The sequence below is a fragment of the Pseudonaja textilis genome, chromosome 4 (genome assembly GCF_049901715.1).
Source record: "Pseudonaja textilis isolate UNSWEBS1 chromosome 4, rPseTex1.2, whole genome shotgun sequence".
Classification (NCBI taxonomy): Eukaryota; Metazoa; Chordata; class Lepidosauria; order Squamata; family Elapidae; genus Pseudonaja; species Pseudonaja textilis.
Genome location: NC_141993.1, coordinates 47145636 through 47173198, shown reverse-complemented (window position 1 = coordinate 47173198; position 27563 = coordinate 47145636). Strand labels below are relative to the sequence as shown.

Genomic DNA, 27563 nt, shown 5'->3' with positions numbered 1-27563 from the left:
TACAGGAAGAGATTCCTGGTTTCAGCATGATTGCAGACAGCTGAAGTAAGAGATAACCGTTTAAAAATAAAGTCCCAGAGGTTTGTATTATGCTAGCTGTCACCACAAAAAGAAAAAGAGAAAGCAAGAGATAACAACCCTTAGACAGTGGCTGCCATGGTTATGTGGCTATAACATCGCAGGTAGCTAACATCTGCTATGATATTTGTGTCAGCAATTAATAAAGAGTCAGGAGAATGTTTAATATCAAGTTACTTTTATTGACAATGCTCCTCTAATTTTTTTTTATCAAGAAATGCTATTTAATTCAAAGGATTTTTGTTGTTGTTGTTAGAAAGTTGCTAAGAGAGAGTTAGCAGAAATTGCGGTAGTATACATTGGGAACAGACTACAGAGAGAAAAAGAAGGAAAGAAAAAAGATGAAAAACAGTATTTTGTATGTGAACTAATTTTGCAGCCCATACATGACATCCCTAATATATAGTTGATAGAGGTTCCTGGAAGTATAAGTTAGGCTTGTGATTAATGCTTTACTTTCCTTATTTTACTGTGCTTATTACCTTTATTTTGTTGAAATAAAACAATTTTAAAATGCATTTGTATGATGAAGATATAGTTTCCCATCCCCTTTTTTAGAATTTAAAACTATTTTAGAAAGTGAGGCAGGAAACTGTGCCAGCCGGTGTCGGAGTTCACATGCTAACCCATAAAACAATATGTGAATAGATAAAATAGATATTCTCTCTCTCTATCTCCCCCTTCCTCCCTCCCTCCCTGCCCCCCCTCTCTCCCTCCCCCCCTCCTTCCCCCTCCATATACATATACATATACATATATGTATAGTTAGTTATATTTAGTTATAAACTATATATAGTTTTCGCTGTAATCTTCTGGCTGTACCTTTTTTCTTAAGCACGAGGAACCAAATTTTCTATATAATGAAATGTACATTTTAAAAAATGCAATTATACCTGTCATCCATAAAGAAAACATTGATTATTTGGATGATGATGAAGAAGGTGATGATGTTATCCATTCAGATATGTCCGAGTCTTGGCAATTCTATGGGCCAGCTTAGAAATTAATCATCACCTTCATTATGATTGCCATAAACCCACGAAGCCGAAAGCACCAGCCTGAGGATGGCGAGTGGGACCTCGCCGAAACGTCACCAAGATACTCTTAATCTTACATGGGAAAAGATCTGAACACACCTAGACCTACATACCTGTACCCGTGAAAATCTATGAATATATATATATATATATATATATATATATATATATATATATATATATATATATATATATGGCATTCAGCTTTGTTCGGGTATTTTCCCACGTCATAGTAGTTGTGCTTTTAAAGTTGTAGCGACGTTTCAGCAGAATCTCATCTGCCATCATCAGGCTAAACGTCGCTACAACTTTAAAAGCACAACTACTATGACATGGGAAAATACCCGAACAAAGCTGAATGCCATACATGTAAGTGCCCCGAAAACTTAAGAAAACAAATATATATATATATATATATATATATATATATATATATATATGCATTTTTTTAAAAAAAAGGTATAAAAAACTGCTGGTCTTCTTCTTTTTGGAGGGGCAGGGGGTGATTACCTTTTCTTTCCAAATAGAGAATGGTTATGATAAGCTTTTGCAGATTCAAAACTCAATGCATTTACTAATGTGATAAGTGAAATTAAATGGCCATGTAATGAGTGATTATATCCTCATGTTGATTCAACCCCCTTGCAAAACTTGTTATACTGTACAGTAATTCATGAGTTCATTAGGAACACAATGGATGCGTGCTTCTTTATCTATGATTGGATGATTCTGCTCAGGATGGGAACTACAACAGGAATGAAAGGAAGCTAAAAAATAGCACTCTTTTAAAAAATAAACCCTAGGGGTTATTTACTGGATTTTTCAGTTATATTTCAGTTAAACTGATGGATACCACAGGTAGTCCTTGACTTTCAATCACAATTGACCCAACATTTCTGTTGCTAAGTGGAACAGTTGTTAAGTGAGCTTTGCCCCATTTTATGACTTCCTTGCTGCAGTTGTTCAGTGCAGTTAAGTTAGTAATACAGTTATTAAGTGAATCTGGATTCTGCATTCACTTTGCTTGTCAGAAGATCATAAAAGGTGATCACATGACCCCAGGGCACTGCAATCGTCATAAGTATGATCAGTTGCCAAGCATTTGAATTTTGATCATGTGAGCATATATATGCCACAATGGTCGGTAAATGTGAAAAACAATTAAGTCACTTTTTTCAGTGCCGTTGTAACTCCAAACAGACACCTGCCTTCAATCGATGACCTGTATACTGCACGAGCAAAAAAGAGGGCTGTGAAAATATTTACAAACCCCTCACATCCTGGACATAAACTTTCAACTCCTACTCTCAAAATGGTGCTATAGAGCACTGTATACCAGAACAACTAGACACAAGGACAGTTTTTTTCCCAAAAGCCATCACTCTGTTAAACAAATAATTCCCTCAACACTGTTCAACTATTACAAAGTCTGCACTACTATTACTCTTAAACAACTCATCACTCCTTATCACCCATCTCCTCCCACTTGTGACTGTAGGACTGTAACTTTGTTGCTTGTATCTGTATGATTTATATTGACTGTTTCCTAGTATGATTTGATTGTTGATTGTACCCTATGACTATCATTAAGTGTTGTACGTTATGATTCTTGATTCTTAACGAATCTACCTTTTCTTTATGTATACTGAAAGTATTTACACCAAGACAAATTCCTTGTGTGTCCAATCACACTTGGCCAATAAAGTATTCTTTCTATCTATCTATCTATCTATCTATCTATCTATCTATCTATCTATCTATCTATCTATCTAGCTAGCTAGCTAGCTAGCTAGCTAGCTAGCTAGCTAGCTATCTGTTGTAAGTTGAGGGCTACCTATATCTCTAAGAGAAATTGGTATCAATAAAATTTCCTTCAGTGTTTTTTTTTTCTCTCTTACATAATTACAAACCTGGGTTTATGGCAATCGTAATGAAGGTGATGATTAATTTCTAAGATGGTCCATAGAATTGCCAAGACTTGGACATGTCTGAATGGATAACATCATCACCTTCTTTTTCATCATCCAAATAATCAAAGTTTTCTTTATGGATGACAGGTATAATTGTATTTTTAAAAATGTACATTTCATTATATAGAAAATTTGGTTTCTCATGCTTAAGAAAAAAGGTAAAGCCAGAAGATACAGAATTATTTTCACTTGGTAGAAAATATTAATAATAGAAACAAACCATTAACAAAATTTAGTATGACACTTTAGTATTATGATCCGATTAGTAAGCAAAAGTTCTAAATGTGCAGCAACAGTATTCTTAATACCATATAGAATGTAATAAGAATGTTTATGCCAGGTTTTGTATCTTTTCTTCCAATGCTTTAAACTGTGGTAGGGTTCTTAATGACTGATTGATATCAGCAAAACTCTTTTGAGGATATTACTCAGAAAAAAGTGATTCCGTGTATTAAGCAAACCACTTAGAATAAATTTTAATACTTTAATTTGTATTACTAAATAAACCATTAACTAAATAAACTTGGAGTACACTCTCATACTTTAATTTATTTTGCCTAATATACATATTCTGCAAGTTAGCCTAAATGAGGTACCTTGATTCAAAAATTGTTGACCAACAATGGAAAATTTTGCCCAGTTAAAAGTCACAACAATGAGAATTTGGGTATATAGATAGATTTATGTCTTATTGCAAAGAACTGTGCTGAAAAGCATGGTATCTGTGTTTTTCCCCTCGCCTGCATATTATCAGCTTATGGTGAGGTGCATGTTGATGGATGCTGAGTGTGCATTGAATGTTGAATGGACATGAATTCATCGAAACATTTCCTGTGTCTTTGAGCATTCTTGTAACCTGCTGAACCTATACAAATGTTATTATGAAGATCAGAACCTGTAGCAGTCCAGGAGAAAGGGGCATATACAGTTCAACACACTTCAACAAAGGTGAGAAAAAAACTCCAGTCCCATGGGCCTACTATAGCTTCAACCACTATTTATCAGTGACATCTCTCTCAAAGCAAATTTCCCATCATCACATTGATCAAAAGTACGTCTTTTGAAGCCCACTTGGAAAACTCTAGCTGCCCATAATGTGAAGGCGTCTGTGCTTACTGAGCAGGCTTTGTATTGTTACCTCACTAAACTGCTGGGAATGTTGCACATTTACTATGTGTTGTGGAGTGCAATTCAAGGTGCTGATTTAAATAAAACCTTAGATGGTGCTTAGATGGCACTATGCCTTTCCAGGGATACCTGTTGAAGTTCCCTCCTGTTATGTGATTTATTTCCTTTTTGATATATTACATTGTTTATGTACACTAGTGTTTGTACAGTATTAATTAAAATATTCCATTGTTTAGATAACTTGTAGTACAGGAAATAGAGGAAAGGAAAGGTATATTCTAACAGTACTAATTTAGCATATCGATATCATACGTGTAAAATGATTTGACTTTTCAGTCAAAATTAAATATAATGTTGAAATGAAGAAACCCCTGAAAATTATTTCAAAATGTTTATGACACAATGTAGGTTTGGTCTGGAGATGATTACTTGGTTTTCAAGGCATTTCCTACTGGTTTATAGCGCCCTCTAGTGTCTTTGAAATATGTTTCTGTATTTGCATAATTTATGCCTACTCATGAAAATAAGGTAAGGAAATATATATTTTTGCTTTAAGAAATGGCTGACAGTATTAAATGGTAGTATTATTTACTCTGTGTTTCTCTTTTCAGATAAAATGTAAAAATATATCAATTATATTACTCTGGTGTTTACTGGAAATTTAGTATACAGCCTTTCGGTAAATAAATAAATAAATAAGAATTTTTGGGACCATATATAATAATTCCAGCTATGCATCTGGAAAAATGGCAAAATCTAGTCTATAAGAGGATGCATCCAGAACCTGTCTCCTGTAATGATTTTGTGCTCTTTGTCCTCAGACTGTCTGTTCTCACACTTTGCTGTAATAGGCTACATACTCTTTCCTTGATGGACAAGGCTGTTCAATTTCTCTTGTCCAACTGGTTCCATTTTGCATTGGCTCTGGATTGAGACACAAAGGGGGCTTACAGTTGTGCCAGTTCTTCAGGAGCTTATTCATGGTTCCTTGATCGACGATTCCCAGCAGTTGTTCCTTTTCTTCCTCTGAGTCTGACGGTGCCTTCTCAGGAATGGGCATATGTGTGTGGCCCCTGAAGGGATCGTTGTTCATGTTCTCAAAGAATTGCTGGACACAGACCTTGGCAAAACTCTTAGCGTGTTTTGTACATGTGTCTTCAAAGAGCTTCCGCTCAATGTCAATGTAATGGGACCAATATTTGCTCTTCAAAAAGGCAGATTGAGTAAAGCAGGGGCGTATGGCTCGGGCAAGGAAAGCCAGCAGAGTTACTAGCAGCACAAAGACCCAGCCTGTTGCCTGCAAAGGGAAAGAAGAGTCATAATAATATTCTAAGCTATTAAGGTGGGTAAGCTAGGGGTATTTGTTGATTTTATCCATAATTCCAAAGCTATGTATTTTGTTTAGTTTCTATTTAGGGTCTTTCCTGTTTTACATATAACTACTTTACAAAAATGTCCTGGCAACATCATTTTTCTTCTGAGTCTCTAGGACATTGTCTTCATCTTATCATCAGCTTATGAGTGAAGTAGTCTGAAGCTAGTTTTTGCTGTACTGGTGTTAAAATAGGATTTTTATTTTAAGTGGACAACATCAATCTCAGTTGGAAGGTATATAAAATTACACTTTACCACCCATTAAGCTAGAGGTAAAGTCAAGGTATCAGTATTGGGTGGGATCAAAAAATGCTTTAGGCTGATGCAGGACTACACCCTCTCTCCCTCTAGCCCAGGCTCAGCCCATCTGCCGCTATTGTCATGTCATCTCTCAAAAAACTTGATATGACAGTGCTATATTAGTGGTTTATTAGAATTGCACAATATAGGGGTTCAACAGTCAGTACTGTTGAACAGTACTTAAATAAAAGCATTTACCAGTTTAGTGCAAAGTGACATAGTGATACAGTGGAATGATACCACAAACCTAATTGCCCAGAAAAATCTGGAATTTAGCCTAAAAGAGAACAAAGGAAGAGGAGACAAACCCTAAGTGCTACTTGTGGCTTGATTCCCTTTGTGACTCTGATCTGAATCTTTTTCCAATTGATTCAGCTTTGGTTAAATCAGAATGGACTATAGGAGGAGGAGCATAGGACAGCTGATAGGCTGAATTGTATAGCCAGAACTACCCATCATGCCCCTGTCGGAGTCTGAATCCAAGGAGGAAGATGAACAGCTGACAGGGAGTGGGAGTGTGGCTCTGTTGGCTGTGGAGGAAACTGGGAAGGGCAAAGTCCAGCTGGGCAGAGCAGGAAAGAGGTAGAACAAAGGAGAGGGAATTCAGAGGAAGACCCAGGCCCACCGCCTCTTCATCCTAGGGCACACAGGGAGGAACAGAGAAGAGAGCAACATGGGATGCGTGGCTTACAGGGGAGGAAAGGGCCCTGATTCCTTTCATTAGCTACACCTGGGAAGAATGTTTAAGAGACATGCAGGCTGGGTGTGGCAGCTGTTGGGAGCAAACGTGACTTTTTCTTGTGTTGACTTTGCTTATCTGTGTCCCTGATATCTTCCCAACCATGTGAGTTTTGCTGTGCATTCAAGTCTGGAATTCTTGCTCCTGCCCTGCCAAACTAATTATCTCAGTTTGGCTTGATTGGACTTAAAGTTACAATTTTTGTTGACCATGTTTTGGACTTGATTCTCTGCAGTTAAAGGCTGTTCCTGGGAGAGTTTTTTTTTCCAGCTACCGCCTGGACATTGGGGGCAAAGTTGGAGCTATTAAAGGGACTCTAATTGATTATCTGATTGTGTTGCCTTTGTGCCATGCCCTGGGTCATCACATTACCCCATTCCCATGGCAGGTGGAATAATGTACAAACCAAACCAATTTGTGGTTTTATAGTGACAAACTTGATTGCTTTTGCATTCTAGATATCTTAGGTTGGTATTCATAGGAAGGTAACAGCATGAAATTACACTAGAAGCCAGGTTTGTATCTCATAGTAATTTCATGCACAAAACAGTATCTCCATATAGTTGACCATACAATTGCAGAGATTCCTATTAAGACAAGACTTTCTTTAGGATAGGATGAAGTGGAATGAGTGTAGGGTGAAATGGGTTGGGGTGAAGGAAGAAGAGGGCAGCAAATGTTCTGTGTGTCTCCATGGTGATAACAGAATGGAGTATGTCTGCGAAAAGCCCACAGCATCGTTAAGGACTCCTCCCATCCAGTCCATAAACTGTTTATCCTTCTTCCATCTGGGAAGAGGTTCAGGTGCCTGCAGTCCAAGACCAGCAGGCTAAGGAACAGTTTCTACCATACAGCAGTCTCCTTACTGTACTCCTCAACTCGTCTACCCCACCAAACACACACTGATACTTCCCCTGATAATATACAATATATCTTGTATAAACTCTCTGTGCATTATACTTATATTCAATATGTTTATAAACACTCTGTATATATTCCTTCCATAGATATATATTCTGTATATTCATAGATATTCTGTATATCCATATATAGTTGTATATTTTGTATATCTGTATATATGAGGGCTATCCACAAAATAGATTACGTTTTTGTCTGTAGCAAGAAGGGGTGGAGCTAGCGTGGCCATCTTTGGTCTGTGCGTTCGCCGCTCAGTCTGCATCTAGTCGTGCTAGTGGGAGGTTCGTATCGTTGCCCGTTATTTCACAGCAAACGTTTGAAATGTGTGCTGCAATTGAAAATCCCGCGAGTTGTGAGGTGCGATTAGTGATAAGGTTTTTGTTGGCAAAAAACCATAAACCGATTGAAATTTTAATTGAAAAATTGAAAAACTAAGAAAAGCAATTCAGAACAAGCGTAGAGGAAAGTTAAGCTCAAAAATTTTGTTTTTGCATGACAATGCCCGACCACACACAGCAAATTGCACTCAAGAAGTCCTGAATGCTTTCAAGTGGGAGATTTTCCTCATCCGCCCTACAGCCCCGATCTTGCACCAAGCGACTACCACTTGTTTCCGAGGATGAAGACCTGGCTTGGAACACAGCGCTTTGACAATGACGCGGAACTGCGGGTGGGCGTGACTGACTGGCTCAAATCTCAGGCGGCTGAATTTTATGACAATGGAATTACAAAGCTTGTTCATGATAAGTGCCTCAATTTGTTCGGTGAATATGTTGAAAACTAGTATTTAAGTGTCACTTTCAAGTGTATATAATATTTTTTTTTCCTACACTTTGTTTTTTTTCTATCGCAAAATGTAATCTATTTTGTGGATAGCCCTCGTATATATATTTATACTTCATTGCTGTTTTGCACTTCTGGTTCGATGCTAACTGCATTTCGATTCCTGTGTTCATGTGCAATGACAATAAACTTGAATCTAATCTAATCTATTTCCTTTCTAATTCTATAAAGATCTGTTGCAAAATACATTCAAGTCACATGAGCACGCGGTATTCATTGTTTGGGAAAAGCAAAATAATTGATTTGATTAGTATGCAACATAAGAAGGCTTAAGGCCTTTAATGGCAGATTTTAAAAGTTGATAATGATAAAGGGTTGGCTCCCTGGAAAAAATTTGCATCTCATAAAAGATGCAGGAAATGAGTACTGACAACAAACAAATGGAATATGCTTGCACTGGCTATAAACTGGAATCACAGATTGTGTTAAACTTCTTTTGCATGAAACAGGGAAGGGTAAAATAGGAGGCAACATTCATTCTTTTATTTGCTATGAAACATAAATAAAATCATTAAATTGGGAATTAGATTGTGCTTTGTAGCATATACACATAGTTGAACACACAGTCCATGTCCTATAATCCTCATTTGGTGCAAACATATCTTCATTTTATTATCACAAATATAAGTAGATTACTATGAAGAAAATATGCACTATAATAAGAGTAATTGATAGCAATATCATGAGAAAAGAATCTTCATGAAACAGTTTATGATTGCTATAAAGCTAGATCTCAAAAGAGGTAAAGGCAGGGGTTCTGCTTATCTCACTCAAGGCTTAAGTGTGGCTTGCCAGTTGATCCTTGGCTGTATATAATCTGGGAAAATGATGAAATAATTGAAACTCTGTAATTTAGATCTTGCCAGATGGCTTCTTCCACAACCACAGCCATAAACAGTTGCAAAGGTGCTTTCAAGAAGCTTCTTGATGAGAAGTGAAATGTCTTCAAAGAAAAAACAAGGAAGTCCAGTTGCATCCTGAAAAAGCACCTTTGGGACAACCATGAGCTGGATGACTGAGAATCTCTACAGATCATTATTCATAAACAGTGCTTTTACCCAGCTTTGCAGGGCTTATCTATACTCTTCCTCTTCTGCTATTTAAGCTGGCCCAAGCCGCTGTTGATCAATAGAGGAGTACTAAAAACATTTTCAAGGTGGCTGCGCACATGGATGCTGTGACGAACCGCTCCTTCTTTCAGTGTATGGTGTGTATGATTCTGTGTGTGTTTTGGATCCTTTCCTTGATTGAATCCTGTGGGGCAAGGAGCATCTATAGTCAGCAAGCCTTGTTACAAATTGGACTAAAATGTGAAAAGGCTATTATGGATGATTTTACACATTCTCATAATATATCGAAGGAGGCAGCTAGGCCCCTGCGGGAGCCATGGATCACTATCCCTGTAGGAAGGAGGAAGAGGTGGAAAAAGAAGAACTGGAAGAGGAAGAGACGATGCCATGCTGGGGTTTTCTTTAGGCTGAATAAGTTTCCACACAAGCCTTCAATTCCAAGTATATTTCTTACCAATGCAAGATCTCTGACTACAAAATGGATGAATTAAGGCTACAGATTGCAAAGACTAAATTCATCAAGAACTGCTGTGTTTTGCTAATCACAGAAACTGGGCTTCATTCACTCATTCCAGATGCAGCTGTTGAGCTGGAAGGCTACATAGCTCATGGGCAGAACAGGAGTAGAGATTCTGGCAAGATCAAAGGGGGAGGTTTAAGCCTTTATGTGAACAAAATCTGGTGTATCAATACAAAGACTGTAGACAGCCACTGCTCCATGGATCTGGAGTATATGACACTTAAATTAGACCCATATATATTCCACGGGAATTTAGCGTGGTTTTGATTACTGCAGTCTATATCCCACCTGATGCCAATACTACCATAGCTTTGGGATTCTTGTATAACATTGCTAGTAATCAGCAGAATAAGTATCCTGATGCTGTGCATATCATAGCAGGGGACTTTAATCAAGCTGATTTAAAAGAACTGCTCCCTAAATTCTATCAGCATGTTAAGTGTGGTACTAGAGGAGCAAACATATTGGACAAAGTATATACCAACATCAAACATGGCTATAAGGTTATACAATTACCACATTTGGGACAATTGGACCATATGTCACTGCTTTTAGCACCAGCTTACATCCTCTTAAGAGACAGGCTCTGCCTATAATAAAGACAGTGAAATCTTGGCCAGAAGACGCTTCCCAACAACTTCAGGATTGTTTTGAGAACACAAATTGGAACATCTGTTACCACCCTGACCTAGAGGTGCACACTGCAACTGTTCTGTGCTATATCAAACACTGCACAGATACTATCACTGTGGATAAACATATTAGGATCTATCCCAATCTATCTATCTGAAGGTTTCCACCATTGTTCCGCTGCCAAAGAAGTTCCCTATCAATAACTTCAATGATTACAGACCAGTGGCATTCACTCCTATCATCAAGAAGTGCTTTGAGAAATTGGTCTGCCGGCACATCATTTCTGGTCTTTTACATACATTTGATAAACACCAGTTTGCATACAGAAAAAATAGATCTACAGAGGATGCTATAGCCATCACTCTTCACACTGCTCTGACTTGTCTAGAACAGTGGGAAGGCTATGTGAAGATGCTTTTTTGTAGATTTTAGTTCTGCGTTTAATACAATTCTTCCACATAGACTAGTGTCTAAACTTCTGGACCTTGGGCTTTCTAATTCAATCTGCCTTTGGATTATGGATTTGCTGTCTGGCCGCTCACAGAGGGTCAGATTAGGTAATCATACCTCTTCAGCCCTTATTCTTAACACTGGTACACCACAGGGTTGTGTGTTGAGTCCCTTACTCTATACTCTATACTCTATGTGCATGACTGCATTCCCACTCACGTTAATAATACTATTGCTAAATTTGCAGATGATACAACAGTGGTGGGATTTATCTCTGGGGGGGGATGAGTCTGCCTACCGAGATGAGGTGGACTGGCTGCTTTCGTGGTGTGGAGACAATAACTTGGTCCTCAACACCAATAAGACCAAGGAGCTTATAGTGGATTAGATTAAGACAGATTAAGACATCCAACCCTTGCTTATCAATGGAGACTGACTAGAGCAAGTGGCCAGTTTTAAATTTCTGGGTGTTACCATAAAAGAGGACCTGACCTGGGGTGCTCGCATTGCAGCACTGGTCAAAAAGGCCCAGCAGAGATTATACTACCTGAGACTTCTCAGAAAACAATGAATGAGAAACTGCTGGTGACCTTCTACCGCTGCACCATAGAGAGCATTTTAACATACTGCACCTCTGTATGGTTTGCCAATTGCATAAGGGCAGATAGGACAGCACTCCAGAGGGTTAATGTCATTGCCCAGAAGATCATTGGTTGCCATCTCCCCTCTTTGGAAGAGCTTTTGTAGCTCCCACTGCCTTAAGAAAGTTCAAAACATTCTCAAAGATCCATCTCATCCTGGGAACCCTTTTTTTGAACTATTACAATCTGGAAGATGGTACAGAATAATAAAAACAAGGACAAATAAGCTGAAAAACAGCTTCTATCCCAGGGCAGTAGCTCTGTTGAATTCTGCTGTATTGGTGCAGTGTCAGGGGTTTTCAATTCAATGTGTGGAGGATGAAGGATGTGTGTTTGTGTTTATTTTCATGGTCATGTTCATGATGTGCACTGAAGATGGTGTTTGAATTCTTTGTACAAGGTGCAATGACAATAAAGTACACTAAACTAAAAAGGGCAGCCAGCCAATGCCTCAACTCCTCCTTGTCCATCCTTCAGCAACATTTATTATCCCTGGTTGAGAGATAAAAATAGCAATGGTCACAGAGTGAGGAATCAGTACAGTTATTTTTTTATTGTACAAATGAGATGGCTATAAGCTTAATGGTGTCTTGCCCTCTCATGGGGGAGGACAAGCCCAACAGCTGAGTTTCTACCTATGAAAAAGTCCTTCCTCTGCAGCTCCAGAAGAGTAAGTTGATATTGGTCATCCCTTTGATTCCTCATCATGGCAATGGGAGATATGTCAATTTAAAGTCAGTGCTTCCATGCCTTATAAGTGATTTCCGAGGCTGTAGATAGCTATGTCTAACTTTCTTCTAAGCCTTTGGACTCAAACACAACAACACTTTCCATAGTAGCCTTCTCTAAACTTGTTTCTCTAGCGTTTCAACCTTCATAATAGGTCTGGGGCTTTTAGAAATCAAAGGCCAACACAGTATGAAGGCACAGACTGGGAAAAGCTAATTTGAACCAGTCCTATATTCATTATTGTTTGCTTACCTGTGAAATGCAGCGTAGATACCTGGTTGCCACCTCTCTGGCTATCAGTTCTTGACTACTGTAAATATCATCGCAGGGAATCTGGGCTAAAATCTTCCTGATCTCCTTCTCAGGAAGATGTCTATAACTGCTGTTTCCAAGTTTGTGAATGGGAACAGAAGTACTGAATGCACAGATAAAACATTCCCCATGCAACAGTGTGACTGAGATCCAAATTACAGGAGCAATTATAGCCCGCTGAGCCATGGAGCAAAACATGTAACGCAAGACAGCTGGGTCCTTCTGTCGTTTCCCTATGGGCCTTTTCCATTCTTCAGCCAACATAGAAACATTGTTATTCATCACAAAACCAAACAGGAACAAGACTAAGGGAGGCACAAGCAGGATACCTATCCCATAAGCCAGATTGTAACCAGGTAGACATGGGCACTTGAAATCAAAGGCCACATAGATCTGTGCACTCAGGAGAGCCATAATGCCACATATGCCATTCATAAATGATTCCTGGTTGGACTGGAGGAACTGGAATATCATTCGGAATTTATCCATCTTCTTTGTTGCTTTATGAGCGCTCTCTTGTAGAAATATCAAAGGGGTCCCTCAATTTTCCAGAAGTTACAAAGAAAATGACAATAATCAGTGTAACATCCAACTTTTTGCTTCTCTGGCAATTTTTTCATTATTCAGAAAATATGTCTCTCCAGTTCTGTATTGCTGTCTACAAAAAGTTACTTTACCTTTCACCTCTGTTCTTCCCGGGACTTGGACTGTAGGGCATTACCAGTTCTGAACCATCTTAGATAAGTCTTGGCTTAATTACAAGGAAGGTTTCTTCTATGTTTCCCTCCCTCCCTGTCCTTTTAGTAGCCTGGTGCTTCTTTCTGGAGAAAGCAGATGCAGTGATTCTGTTTCAAGCACTTCATTTGTAACAGGAACGGCATCTCTCTGATTTTGGTGAAGATGTTTGCAAGAAGGGCTCCTCCTACACACCCCTAAAAAAACCAGGATGCTCCACCTGCAGAAAGAAAGAAGAGAGCCTATGCAAAATGATGGTGGGATGGGATCCATTCTGCATAAAAGGGTTCCTAGGCAACAGAAATATTATTCAGTGGTTTTCTCTCTTCTTTCAGTACTGTTTTGAAATTGAAAAATCAACCTCTGCCTGGTAGGGGAACAGGGTAGGGTGGTATTTATGGTAGGGTGGTATTTATGGTTCATGAAAAAAGGAGAAAATGTACATCTTTTTTTCCTAAAAATAGCTGTCAATAAATCAATTCTAGTACTTACTGAGTGGAGACCAGAACAACAACAACAAAACCCCCAACTGCCTCAAACAAAGCCAAAGAACATGCGTGTGGCTCTGAAGTGCCTGGCATGCCACTATTGCCTTAAAAGAACTCACCAGGGCCAACATTATCCTTAGGCAGAACTAGGATTCCGTACTGGGCCTGGGGAATCACAGACCTAAGTGAGATTCAGCCTTCCCGACAGCCACTGGGCTACTTTGCTGGTTTCTCTTTGAGCCTTTCTCCACTGCTGAAGTGAAGCCTAATGTGCCAGTCTTTGAACTGTTAGAAGACTGCATCACATAACATTGGCTACTTCTGCTTCCACTATAATCACTCTCTGCTCCTAAATGATGGCGTCCATAGAATCATAGGGCTAGAAAGGACCTCGGAGGTCTTCTGCTACATGATATATTGAGAAAAGGGATTAGTCAATTTCCTTCCTTTCCCTTCCTTTTCCTCCAAATAGTCACCAATCACTTCCCTTAATGTGGGAGTGGGAGGGGGCTTAGGGTAGAGATGATTTCTCACACATAATGGCATCACATAATAGAGCTTCAACAGGACTAACAGTTCAAATAAATAGCTCAATACACAATACATTAACAAATATAAGGAACCTAACTTACGTTTAGCTCCATGATTTTCTTCTGAAACTCCAATCCTTCTCCAGGTTAAGGTGCATATCTTACCTGTTAGGAACCAGGCTAAGTAACTAGATACCCTGTCATTATGGAAGACAAAATAAGGTCCCCTTCCCTTTAAAAGTTCATTTAATAGAAAGGGAAACCTTCCAGCTCCTATTTGCTTGCCTGGAGTTCAGTTTCTGGTCTGGAATGCTGCTACTGAAGTGTTAATACTACATTTAGAGGAACAATAATTCGTTAAGTCTAACAATAGCAGTGTCCCTATCAGAAACTATCTCAGTATATTTCCACTTTTTTTAAAAAAATATTCCACAATGTAAGAATGTAAAAATACCCTTTAGGGAAATGAGTATGAAAATACAATTGATCTCCACACAGCTTGTTCATCCTCAGCTTACTTTAGGAAATAGCCAATTTGATTAAAGCTCTTAGTAAATATGGAAATTGAGGTTGATAATTTTTGTATTCAGTATGTGAATGTAATTAAATTAGAACAATCCCAGGATGTATAGTAAGTTATTGAGTGGAATAGATTGGGATAGTTGTAGATAAAAATGCTTTCATTCCTTGCTGACCTACTAAGAAGATACGATGAACCTGGTCCCGAGAAAAAGTGTGTGTTTGATTCAGGCCCTTTAAAGCAAGTTTTAAAAATATGTATAGCTTGTTTAAGTTTTTTTTAATTCTGAATATATGTATACTAAATGATGGAAGAATATGTACCCTAGTTGGCAACAAGATGAATAATGCAAAATCTGTTCTGACAGTCAAAAAATAAATACAGGCATCCCTGTATTTTAGCTAAATTTGCACATTATGCAAAGCTGTAATAGCTGTACGTTTAGTTGTGGTTTACTGACTAAAGTTAAACGTCATAGTAAACCATAACCTGGATAGTTGCCAAGAGCTAAGTTTCCATCCTCTGCCCTTCCTGATGACTAGTAGATGGCTGCAAAATTATATGGAAAACCTTCATGTGCAAGTGACAATTATTAAAGGTGCAATGGATCAAACTGTGGAAGAATGAGAATGATCTTTCATCTCCATTTCAAAGGCCATTAAGCCAGTGCTGTCTAAAGACATTTCCATGGTCATGTGGCCAATTACTTACCCAGTGAAATGGTTACTATTTATCTACTTGCATTTGCATGCTTTAGAACTGCTAGGTGGCAGGAGCTAGTGCAAGGACAAGAGGTCGCCCTGTTGCAAGACGTTTGGGTCACAAATCTGGGTTGCTGGTTTTCTAGCTGACAAGCCCAGTGTCTTAACTGCCATCGTGCCACCCTTCACAACCATGGTGGAGACTTTTAAAGAATGTTAACTTTGCATATCTCACTTTCTAATCACTTTGGGAAAACTGCTCATTAACTATTTCTAAGCTATTAATTAAGATTCAGAATTAAAATTTTGAATGGGCTGATTGAGTTTGCCTAATCCTGAATGAAATAAAAATTTAACCATACGTTGAAGAATTTAAAGTATCTGAAATAAACAGCAAAAAGCTAAATAAGGTTTGGATCCTAGAAAGATAAAACAGACTAAGGATACAGATAAATTTGGAAGATTGAAACTTTTACAATAATATTTTGGAATGATTATAACAGTTATTGATAAATAAATAAAGATATTTTATTACTTTTGACTACCCTTTATAGATTTTCTGCTGACATCAGGACCGAGAAAGTGATGTTTTGTGGATTTGTTTATAGATTAGAGATGGGACATAGAATGAAGGGATAAATGTTTGTACCTTTAGAGAAAGTGAAGATATTAAATTTGTTTATACTTGGGATGAACCATTTTCTTCTTTATATATTTCTGTTTCTTTAATATTATTAATTTTCTTTCTTTTTCCTTGTACTTTTTTTAATCTTTTTCTCTTTTCTGTTCTTTTATGTTTGGTTTGTATTCAATCTCATTATTATTATAAAAATTCTTAACAAAAACAAACTCGGGGATTTTGAGGCTGGAATAAGAATCCTTTTGACTTTTGATCATGTGCAATGATACGATTATTTTTATACCATTGTCAGAGTTGCCATACACACAAATACACAAAGACAAGGTTTATCTCTTCTCAGAAATGCATTCTCTCCTTGTAATCTTCTTTCTGTAGTTTCTAATATCACTGCCTCACCTATCTTATGACTTACTGATATTAGGAATCCAAATCCAGCATGTATTTTCTGCTGCAGTGAATGTTAGTGGGACACATGAATAAAAAAGTTGAACTTGTAAACTTTACAGTGATACCTTGGTAGTCATTGTTAATTGGTTCCAAAAAGCATAGTGAGTACCAAACAAAATTTTCCCATAAGGAATAATGTAGTGAGTCATAAGGCAGCCAACAGTGACAAGTTCTATTTAGCTTGTGGGTTGAGTACCAAACAAACAATGAGTACTGGGACAAAATGTCAGTGTCAAAATACATTGTACCCACTTTGACGAGTTTCAAAGCAGCTAAGTACCAAGGTATCACTATACTTGGTTCAGACCTTAAAAATGTAAAGCAATAGAACCTCTTTTTCAAACAGTACCTTTTAGTGAATAGTTCAGGATAGAGTCAAGTAACACAATATATGCAGTCTTTACAACAGAAAATGCTAGGTGTATATTTATTTATTTGGTGTCAAGTAATATGGAAATAGGCTGGCAATTAGACCTATACCTTCATAATTCCTGCATTGACATTGAATTAATTATGGACAGAATCAGTTCAATCAAGCCAGAATGATCTGTCTTCCTTGTGAGAAATATTACATCCCATTTCTTTTCCTTTCTGTTCCAAAGTTGGACAGTCTTTATTTTTGAGAGCATTAGTCAAACAGCACCATCTAAATAAATGGCACTTTGCTACTATGAGCAGCCTGCTATGCCAATTGGCTTATTAACTAAAAGAGACTCAGAAACATAATGATCACATAGATAAACAGAGGAAATAAATACACAGATTAGTTCAGCAAAAATACAGCACTTTAATAATAATCAAATAACCAAAAATACAAATTAAAGATAACTAAAAAATAAGCATGTTATTACAAAACAATTTTCTATTAACAGCATAAAGCAACCTTACAATTTAGCAGCCCCTCTCTATCAGTTACTATAAGGTCCTAGGTTGCCCACTTCAGCTAAAGTTATATATGATTCTCTTACCTTTCACTCTAGTTTAAACGAGAAATGATTCTTTAAAGTAAAAGATAAACAAAATTCATATGTAGATATTCCTATATAGCAATAGCACTTAGATTTATTTACTGCTTCATAGCCCTGTCTAAGCAGTTTACAGAATCTAAGAATATAGCTCCCAACAATCTGGCTCCTCATTTTACCAACCCCAGAAGAATGGAAGGCTGAGTCAACCTTGAGCCAGTGAGGATCAAACCCCTGACAGTCAGCACAATTAGCCTGCAATACTGCATTCTAATCATTGCACCACCACAGCTTATCTCAAAAGATTTGTTTCTTTTTTATTGCATGCTTTCATTATTCATTAACAATTGTTATTCAATTACAGTTGTTTTTCTAATAACAAAATTTGCTTTCTTTATCTCTTTCTGTGGATAAGACTGTCAATTGAAACAAACAGATTCTGTCCTGTGCCTTTACAAGCAATTCTATCACATCACTACAACTCTAGGAATTATAATCTGGTTCATCAACCAGAATTAAAAGATGCTTACTTCAAGAGTCTTTTAATTCTGGTATCATTCACCATGGTTGGTTGGGTGTCCATTATTCGGTTATTGTTTAGTATACTATGATTTTAAAAGTCGTGCCTCTCAATTATGTGTAAGCCAGTCTTGTCTGAGGAACAATAAACTCTGAACCATTTTGTGTTCTATCTAATGATCTATGGACAATGTAGAAACAAAAGTGGTAAATTTGATAAAATAAATTCAATTCTTTAAATAATTCCAGTTGCATTTTGGAAAAGTTTGGCTGCTTAATCTTGCAGATCAAGGCAGTAGACCCCCTATTGCTATGGGGAGCCAAGTGACAATTTTCTAAATGTGAGAGGTCCCTGTTTCAACTTTCTTTTAAACATCTGTTTGGCTGGGGATGGAACCTGTTAATTGCACTGCCTATCCAAAGAAAAGGTATTGTCTCTTTGCCTGTAGGCTTGGCTCACATCCAGTGGAGGTTTCCTATTGTACCAGGACAGAAGAAATTTGCTTATTTGCTCCTGGCTAGTGATGCCCCTCAAATGATTGTTTTCCTTTGCTTTTGCTCCCTTTTCTTCTGTGTAGGCATTAAACCGCCTGAGTTTGATTTCTGTCTGCATGCTATCAAAGAAATGAAGGATACACTTGTGTGCAAAGTCCCGTGTTTGTTCGCAACAGGTCTCTTCAAATATTTTTTGTTCAAGGTCAATATAATTGCTCCAGTAGCGGGTTTGCAAAAAGGCGGCATGATTGAAGCAGGGCTGGAGAGAACGAGCAAGGAAGGCCATCACGATCAGGATTAAAAGAAGACTCCAACCAAAAACCTGGAAGAAAATGACAAACTGATTACAGCAAGAAGGTGAAACCCAACCCTAGGTCTACATCCTCATGCAACTTAAAGTTTCACACCAGTTCCTAAGGTCAATGAATCCATACCATAATAACCTAACTTTGTTTGTATCAGTCTTGAGGAGAAAGTGCTTTTTGGTCAGGAAGAAATCCTGGCAAAAAAAGAAAAAAGGGAGGTGCAGAGTAGAAGCGAGGTGCTATGATATAAATATAGAACATCCTTCTGAACTTGATGAAATTGCAATGAGTTACAACTATTAGAATATCCAGGTTTCTAGTAGGAAATCTAGGAGTTGTAATTCCAGCATATTTGGAAAATCTGGTGAAGTGAATGGAGACAATTGAATTTGACTCTTTTGAAAACTTAATTTTAGACATATTTTTATTTATAAACTGGAGTATAACTTATTCCAAGGTATTTTATACAGCTTTCTTTTTAATCCCCATTCAACAGGAATTGTGGCCCAATGTATTTATTGGGTGCTGGATTGGAAGAGTATTTCTCACAGGACCCAATGCCAATAGATGGCCATTACTTACTTGTGAACAGCATTTGAGATACCTGGACACTGCCTTGCGGGAAGTGTTATTCCTCATCAACTCATCATGTTTGCATGGGATTTTGGCAAGAAAGTGTTGCAAGGCATCATAGGAGGTGATGTTGGCAGCAAAATCTGGAAATTTCTCAGGATCAATGGAACTGCTGAAGGCACAGACAAAACATTTCCCATCAAGGAGGGTGACTAGGATCCAAACAGTGGGTGCTATCATAGCCCGTTGCATAACAGAGGAACACATGTACCTGTGCATTGGACAGACAGGAACAGATTTGTCTGTGATATCATAAACTGAAGAGAACATAGGGGCCTTTACAAGAAAAGTGATAGATTAATAGAGGGTTATCATTAAGAAAGGAATGATATGCAAGTTAACAGTGAATATGTTGATTACGCCATTAGTTTTGTCTGCATAGGTCTACTTTGTTATATATATTTTGGTGCAATGCTTCTATAAACAACTATCAAATTATCCCCTTAGAAATTGGAAATATATAACAGAAATAAACAAGAAGGCATACAGAGTCCAAACAGAAGAAAAAACAAATAGAAATGATAAATTATAGAATATTCTATTTATTTGGCATAGCATATTTTAGAGAAGAAAGAATTTTCAGAAGAATTATAAAATAATGGTTTACCCAAATATTGTTTTACAGATTAGTAACAGTATATAAATGTGTTGCTGTTTAAATGAATGTCAAAGAAGGAGTTTTATCTATACAAAAAAAATAAGTAAAATTCTTAAATCCTTCCTGTTTCAGCCCTGATCTAAAACATCCCTGCCAAATATGTTTAATTTTAAAAAACATAAGAAATTTTATTTCTTAAAGTACCTGAAAAACCATGGAACCAGAAAATTAAAGTACCAGAAAAACCATGGGAGAAAAAGAAGAAGGTGCTGTAAATTAAATTATCTAAGTACTTTGCATTTTTAAAACAAACACATTATCTAAATAATTGGATTCTTGTAATAAAAATCATTGGAATCTCCCACCTGATAATGGATGGATTCTTCGTTCTATCTCCAGTTGGTCTCCTCCACTCCGCAAGCATCATAACAAATTGCCTGTTGATAATGAGCCCACAGAGAAAAAGTGCTACTGGTGGGATAAACATTATTCCCAAGCCATATGCCATGTTGTATTTAACAAGGCAAGGGCAATTGAAATCAAAGATGGTGTAAATCTTCACACTTGCCAATGCTAATAGCCCACAGATCCCATTTGTCACTGATTCTGAATTAGACTGGAAGTACTGGAAGACCATCTGGAATCGATCCATGCTGTTAAAAAAAACCTCAAGGTGAAGGCCTGAAGGACTGAAATAATGTCAAAGGATTTCAGCACCGGCAAGTTCTGTTTTCCTAACAGTCCTCTTCAGCACTGTTTAGGAAAGTTCTGCAAGCTCTTAAGTCAGTAGGACAATGGAAAGGAAGAAACAGTAGAGTAGTCAGATTTTCACAGATGTCCTTTTTGGTTGTCCTGAGATCTCATTCTCATTAATATGACATTTTGTTGTGACCTTCTTGCCTTTGTGTTTAGAAGCCTTCTTGATCACTACTCATCAGTGAAGTTGTTTATCTGTGTGTTGTTGGTTCATTAAAAAGACTTCTCTCCACTATCTCCATTTAAAGAAAAGGGAGAAAAATTACAGAATTCTTCTGTATGCCAACAAGCTGCACCTGCAGTATAATGCAGGATTTCCTATCAATTGCAGGATTTATAGCTGGTGCACTTTAAAGAGTGTTTAAATGATCAGAGCTCTTCCTTATTTCCTTTTTCCCAAAGGTCCTTGTGCTCAATGAGGAAGCAGGATAATCAAATGAGAGAGTTTGTTTACAAGTCTCCTCCCTGTTTTTCTCAGAGCAGGTGCCGGAGGATTTCTGCAGCATCAACACTATGGCTGCATCCCTGGCAAAAGCTGTCGTCTCCACTTGCCTCCTGCTCTTGCCCCTTCACTTTTTAAAACTGAGTAGACAATTTTTTTTTTGTTTCATTGCAGAAACAAACTCATAAGCCATGGATTTGGGCATTGGGGCACATTGGACAGTGTAAGGAAGTGCTTTTCAACTTTAAAACAGAATACAGGGAAAACTAAATATAAAATTAAATACAGAAATGGGAATTCTGTGCCCCTTCAATGTTGCTGGACTGTTTTTCTTAACATCTACCGTAACCAGTCTATACTAGTTGAGACTGGAGAGAATTACACATCCTAATATTCAAAGGATTATGGGATTCCCACTCCTGATGTATCTCTAGGAACAGTCTTATATTAGGGTTCCCTCCATTCTTTCTAAGATTTAAGTTCACTAGATGGAGCACCACAGATTGTACAAGCCTTGCCCAGTAAACGTCTGAAAAAGATATTTTCAAAGCTGAATATGCATCTTTTTTCCTGCCTTTTAATAGCTATCTGGATTTTTGAAATGAAAATTTTAGCTACAGAACCATCAGGCTTCTGTATAGACTCATAGACAAACACAATACAGAAGCCTGATGATGGCAGATGAGATTCTGCCGAAACGTTGCTACAGCTTTAAAAGCACAACTATAATGACGTGGGAAAATACCTGAACAAAGCTGAATACCATATATATACATATATGTATGTATGTATGTATATCCCCTCCCACTTGTGACTGTATGACTATAACTTTGTCGCTTGTATCCTTATGATTTATATTGACTGTGACTCTTGACGAATGTATCTTTTCTTTTATGTATACAGAGAGCATATGGACCAAGACAAATTCCTTGTGTGTCCAATCATACTTGGCCAATAAAGAATTCTATTCTATTCTATTCTATTCTATTCTATTCTATTCTATTCTATTCTATTCCATTCCCAGCAAGAGTAATTATTTATATTTCTGCACTAATTCCAACCACAAGGAGGCAGTGTCCAACTGTATTATTAGCCTTTTCAGCCAGGGATAACAATTTATTGTTATTGTCCACGTGTATTTATTTAATCTGAATAATTCTGTTTTTTTAATTTACTGGCTATTTTAGAATCGATTCTATAAATTGTTATAACTGTCATTTCATGAGTTTTTACTTTTCACTTACACTTTTCAAAATTAAATTTATGGTAGAGCGAAATCACCACTTCCTCCCCTTCTATAGATGCTAATTTGTGTTTCTCAAAATGATGCCCCAAACCCTGGTCTTGCGTCTTTTAGAACTGTTTTATTTTTATGATCAAGAGCTCAAGCAATGATCCTTGGTGGGAGACTGATTCTTTTTATTAGTATGTGTTAGTCTCCCCATTTTTATCTGAGAAATATTTTTATTTTAAGTTCTCTTGGTTTTAACCTAAGGCAGCTTCCTCAGTCTGTCCCTTTCCTGACTTCAATGACACAATTTCCCCCCAGTATTTATTGTGGCCAGTTCTATTCTGACTCTGAACTAAGGTTCATACATTCTCCTTTTCTTCCCAAATCACTACAGGACAATTTAAAGATAGTGATTGGTGGATTTCTTGAACTTCATTTTCCCTCCCATTGAGCATTACTTGCAGGTGGGAGAAAACATTAGCAATTGCTGTCCTTAGTGTGTGGACTTGGGCAAGGATGGGCTGATGCTAGAACAAAAGGTTTAGTCACTTTTCAACCTGCCTGTGACATGTATGAGATCATTAACCTGGCTATTGTGCTATTACTGAACAGGGTTTTCTGATCAGAAAAATCAGTAAATGCATGTTCAGAAATAGTCCAAGAGACAGGTCAGTGTATTAGAAGTGGAGTCCATGGCAAAATGGAATGGATGCCATATAATGCGTTGAAAGAACTTCATCCATCCTGTCCTATTTCATCCTAGAAATATTCTTTAGCCCATTGACGGTCAATTGACTTTTTTGAGAAATGGTTTTATTGATTTCCCAAGAGACCAATATATCCTCTTCAGAAATATTTTAATGACATGTCAAGGTACACTGGAGGGACTGTCAGGAGGATCAAGAATGCTTCCTTCCACCTCACAACCTACACTTCAGTTATGCTTGCAATTTAACCACAGAGTAAAAAGGGAAACTGATAGATTTCAAGACAATTTGACCGAAATATCCCATAGAGTACAAATAATACAATTGGTGTAGGCAAAACGGTGCCCTCAGAAGTAATAGAACCATGAAAATCCTGCCAGCAGAATCAACAGAAGATTTGTAATGAGCTCATTTAGAAGACAACTACACAATCATGCCATACTTTCTCAGATTATTTCTGCCTTGGTGTCTGAGTCTCTGTGTCTAGGTATAGCTTTCTGGTATTCCTCAGTTTTAAAATTTATTTATATTGCTTTTTATTTAATAAAAAAGTAGAAAAAAAGCAAAACACAAAAGGTAATAGTGATGTGATACATATATTGTCAAAGAAAAACAACAACACATAAAAGAACTTTAACAAAAAAGTGAAAGAAATATAACTGAGAAAGAAACCCTGATACATCATTACAACAATAAACAGATACAATTCTGTATATGTATTTGTCTAATGCAAATATAATTCAAGTACATATATATTTATAATAAATTTATACAGATACATTTTTAATCTACTGTTTTCTATATAAATGAGTCCCATATTTGCATATTATCCTCTGAAAATGATAGCAATCCTATTTATATAATCCATTATTTTCTCCCAAAGCTTGGTAAGATTGTATTATACAAATATCTGTTTTAAAGAGTTAATTTATTATTTGTATACCGGTAGGTATAGATTCTTGTTTAGGTTGTGCTGATGTGTGTGTGTGTGTGTGTGTGTTAATGAGATAGCAGACTAGCCTGTTGAAGGAAGCCAAGGCTCAATCATGCAACTGAGGCTATTGAGGAACTTGAGCATTATTTCTTTTATAAAGAATGCTACTTCAGATGCTTTAGCCTCCTGTCAAATAATCAGATTTTGCAGGTACAATGGTTGCATTTTCACTATTCACAAAAGCAACAACCTTGTTACAAGTCTTGATGTTTTTAAATCTCAATCCTTAATCTTTTTAGAGTTCACGAGATACTGTTGAATTGAGATGGCCCCTGCATGCTAAGGGAAGAATATTTTTCTTCCTGTAAATTATTCTTCTTTTAACCAACTGGCATGAAGCTTTAACACTTTTGCTGGTCATGCAGTTACTAAAAGCTCAGTGAGCATTCACTGAAGTGGAAATTTTCAGAGAATGCTATTAGCTTAATAAACTACTGTACAGGAGTGATGCTGGGGTACAATGACATGCAAATGACAAACTCCAGAAGAGAATTGCTGATCTCTAGCAAAGCTGGCCTGATAATTGTATGAGGGAGAGAGATGGTCCTTTTTTATTTTTAGTTCAGCAAAGTGTTTTTCATTTCATTGCACTTCTGTAATGAGGAATAAGTGAAGAATAAGCTAACTGAATTCAAGAGTCAGAAATAGTTTGCTAGCATCTTTTTAGACTAACACATTTTATTTAAAGGCATAAGCACTTTTGAGCTGCATTGTATTTTCTCAGATGCAGGGAATGGTTCCATGATGAAATGAGTTTAGCTCATTAAAACGTATGCCTTTTATAAAATGTATTAGCTTGAAAAGATGATACCAGATTGATTCTGCTTTTTCACTACCATTGAGTAACATGGCTCTCCTCCTATAATATATTTAAAAACAAATCTAATAAAAGAATGTGAAAGTTTTACCAAGCTTACTTGGTTTTACTTTATGCTTTGTCCCGATTTTTCCATTAAATTACCTACATATTTAATTAAGATCTTTGTACCTCTGTCTGTGTGCCTTCAAGTCAGAATTGATTCTTGGCAATTACCTGGATAAGTCCCTGCAGTTTTCTTGGCAAGATTTGAGAAACGGCTTTCCAATGCCTCCTTCCTAGAGAGAATGACTGGCCCAAGGTTATCCAGCTGGCTTTGTGTCTAAACCAGGACTAGAATTTATGTTCTCTTGGTTTTTAAATTGGTGTTTTTAACCGTTGCACCAAAGTGGCTCTTGTTAAGTTCTTTACCTTTTCTATATACTATACAGTATGTATGTCCCACCTTCTCATTCTAGAATTCAGGGCAGCATAACTCTGTAAAATAGGTTAGGCTCAGACAGATTGGCTCATAGTATCCCAATAGTCAAGAATGGGGTAGCACCTGGTCTCTTTCTAAGTCCAACACTTTAGCCCCTATACCACACTAAACAGCCTTTTTACTTTCATGCACTATAGCTTTGGGCAGATTGGGAACATGGAAGCAGGATTGTCTCATGCAAGTTAGTGGAGAAGTTTGTGGGTTTTTAAAATATGTGACAGAGTTTTTAACTGAAGGTTTTCTTTGGTTTCCTATTGAAAATCAGCAGGAGACTGCAGCTAAATTTCAGAGGTACAGTCCAGAAGGCCTTGGAAACTGCTAAACCCCCCACATTTGAATGTCATACAGAGCCAGCAGTTGTGCACCAAATTCTATTTCTTATATATATAACATTTTCCAGGTGTATTGACCTTGCAACTTCCTGAATTTGCAAATTCTAACCTGCAGACCTAGCACATATCAGGTTGGAAAAAAAGATTACACAGTTCTAGTGACCAATATGCAGTTAAATGACCATATGTCAATGTTCTTTGTTAGTCCCTCCCCCCCATCTGCTTCTTCTAGCTTCCGAGTTTTTCAGTCTGAATTTCCCTGTTCCCTGCATGATATTTGAAGTAGTCATATACCACATAGCTTAAAAGTAGTGTCAGGTTAATACATAAAATTGTCTAATTAAGTTCCAATCTCACACAATATATATTTTATTCCGCCCCCTCCCCCCATACTAATTATAATGCTTCAGAGATGGAGACTGCTGTGAATTATAGAGTGATTCTGATATAGTCTTAAAAATAACTTCTTGGTATTTACTATTTCTTATATTCAGATCCTGTTGAATATGAGGGATGTCAGCTTTCCTAACATAAAGATCACAATGAAATGCTGATTACAAGCATTTTGCTGCCAGTGAACAGGGACTACTTTTCATGATTGAACACAATAATGTTGGCAAACGATAGAAGAATGAAGGTGGCTTTTTACTGTTAAGGACTTTAGGTGAATCTGCAAAGAATTATATCAAAGCAGAATACATAAAGAGATTTATTTTTGTACAACTGAACCACTGCAACTAATACAGTTTTTTTTTTTTAAGTGTAATATGGAATGGATCCAGGGATTGCCACTAGAGAAAATGGTGCTTCTGCTTTGCAAGCTGCTACATGTGAACTGCGGGAGAGCTTCATACATCACAGATCACAGCCTTATGTGTGACCTTGTCCAGTATCCTGATAGAGTAGGTAAAGTATCTTGAAAACTTCTGCAAGAGGTTGCATTAAGAAATGGTTCAAAGGCTGAGAGAAACCTATCGACAGATTTCTGTTCTTTTAAGTAAAACAATTGTTCTACATAGATAAAAGCACTTCTATTTGCAGAAGAGGCTTTGTTCTTGGAGAAGGGGGCCCCTGCATTTGAACTGATATTGCTTTTAGCGTGTTGAATTTGAGAACTGCAAACATGCATTAGTTATGAACCTATCTAGTAGAACTGTGTGAGTTAGGTCTGATAAATGTGCCAAATCCTACAAGGGAGTTATTTTCCAATCTGTTCCTGACATCAGAAACAGCATTAGAAGTTTTCTCTATTGGAGTTCCTCATTATGTTGAACATATTTTTACAAATGGTCAAACTTAATAAGCGCATTAGGCACATTTCAGTGCCAAGCTACAACTTCTGTTATTATTATTTTTCACAATAATAACAATCAAAATTTTCATGATTTTGATTTTCTATCACTATCCCTTCCGCAGAGTTTAATTTTCTGATTTTGGTTTTAAGATTTGCTTTTAGGGGTAACTGTGAATATTTTGGGAACAAAT

At 37.1% G+C, this 27563-nt stretch overlaps 2 protein-coding genes across 3 annotated transcripts; both read right to left on the bottom strand.

Moving 5' to 3' along the window:
* Window positions 1-5045: 5045 nt before the first annotated feature.
* On the bottom strand, window positions 5046-13521 carry CALHM1 (calcium homeostasis modulator 1). The gene is made up of 2 exons (XM_026704647.2): window positions 12683-13521; window positions 5046-5510 (listed from the first exon to the last, which is right to left on the bottom strand). Exons 1-2 carry the CDS (start codon window positions 13229-13231, stop codon window positions 5046-5048), a joined length of 1014 nt encoding a protein of 337 aa, XP_026560432.1. The 5' UTR covers window positions 13232-13521.
* Window positions 13522-17303: 3782 nt separating this feature from the next.
* Window positions 17304-22001, bottom strand: CALHM3 (calcium homeostasis modulator 3). Of its 2 annotated transcripts, none has more exons than XM_087932799.1 (3): window positions 20684-22001; window positions 19670-19832; window positions 17304-19104 (listed from the first exon to the last, which is right to left on the bottom strand). In XM_087932799.1, the coding sequence occupies exons 1-3, from the start codon at window positions 20968-20970 to the stop codon at window positions 18688-18690; spliced, it is 867 nt and encodes a 288-aa protein (XP_087788925.1). In that variant the 5' UTR covers window positions 20971-22001; the 3' UTR covers window positions 17304-18687. The 2 variants fall into 2 exon arrangements, with proteins under 2 accessions (XP_087788925.1, XP_026560434.2); XM_026704649.2 differs by having other exon boundaries at window positions 17565-19104; window positions 19670-19931.
* Window positions 22002-27563: the final 5562 nt, after the last annotated feature.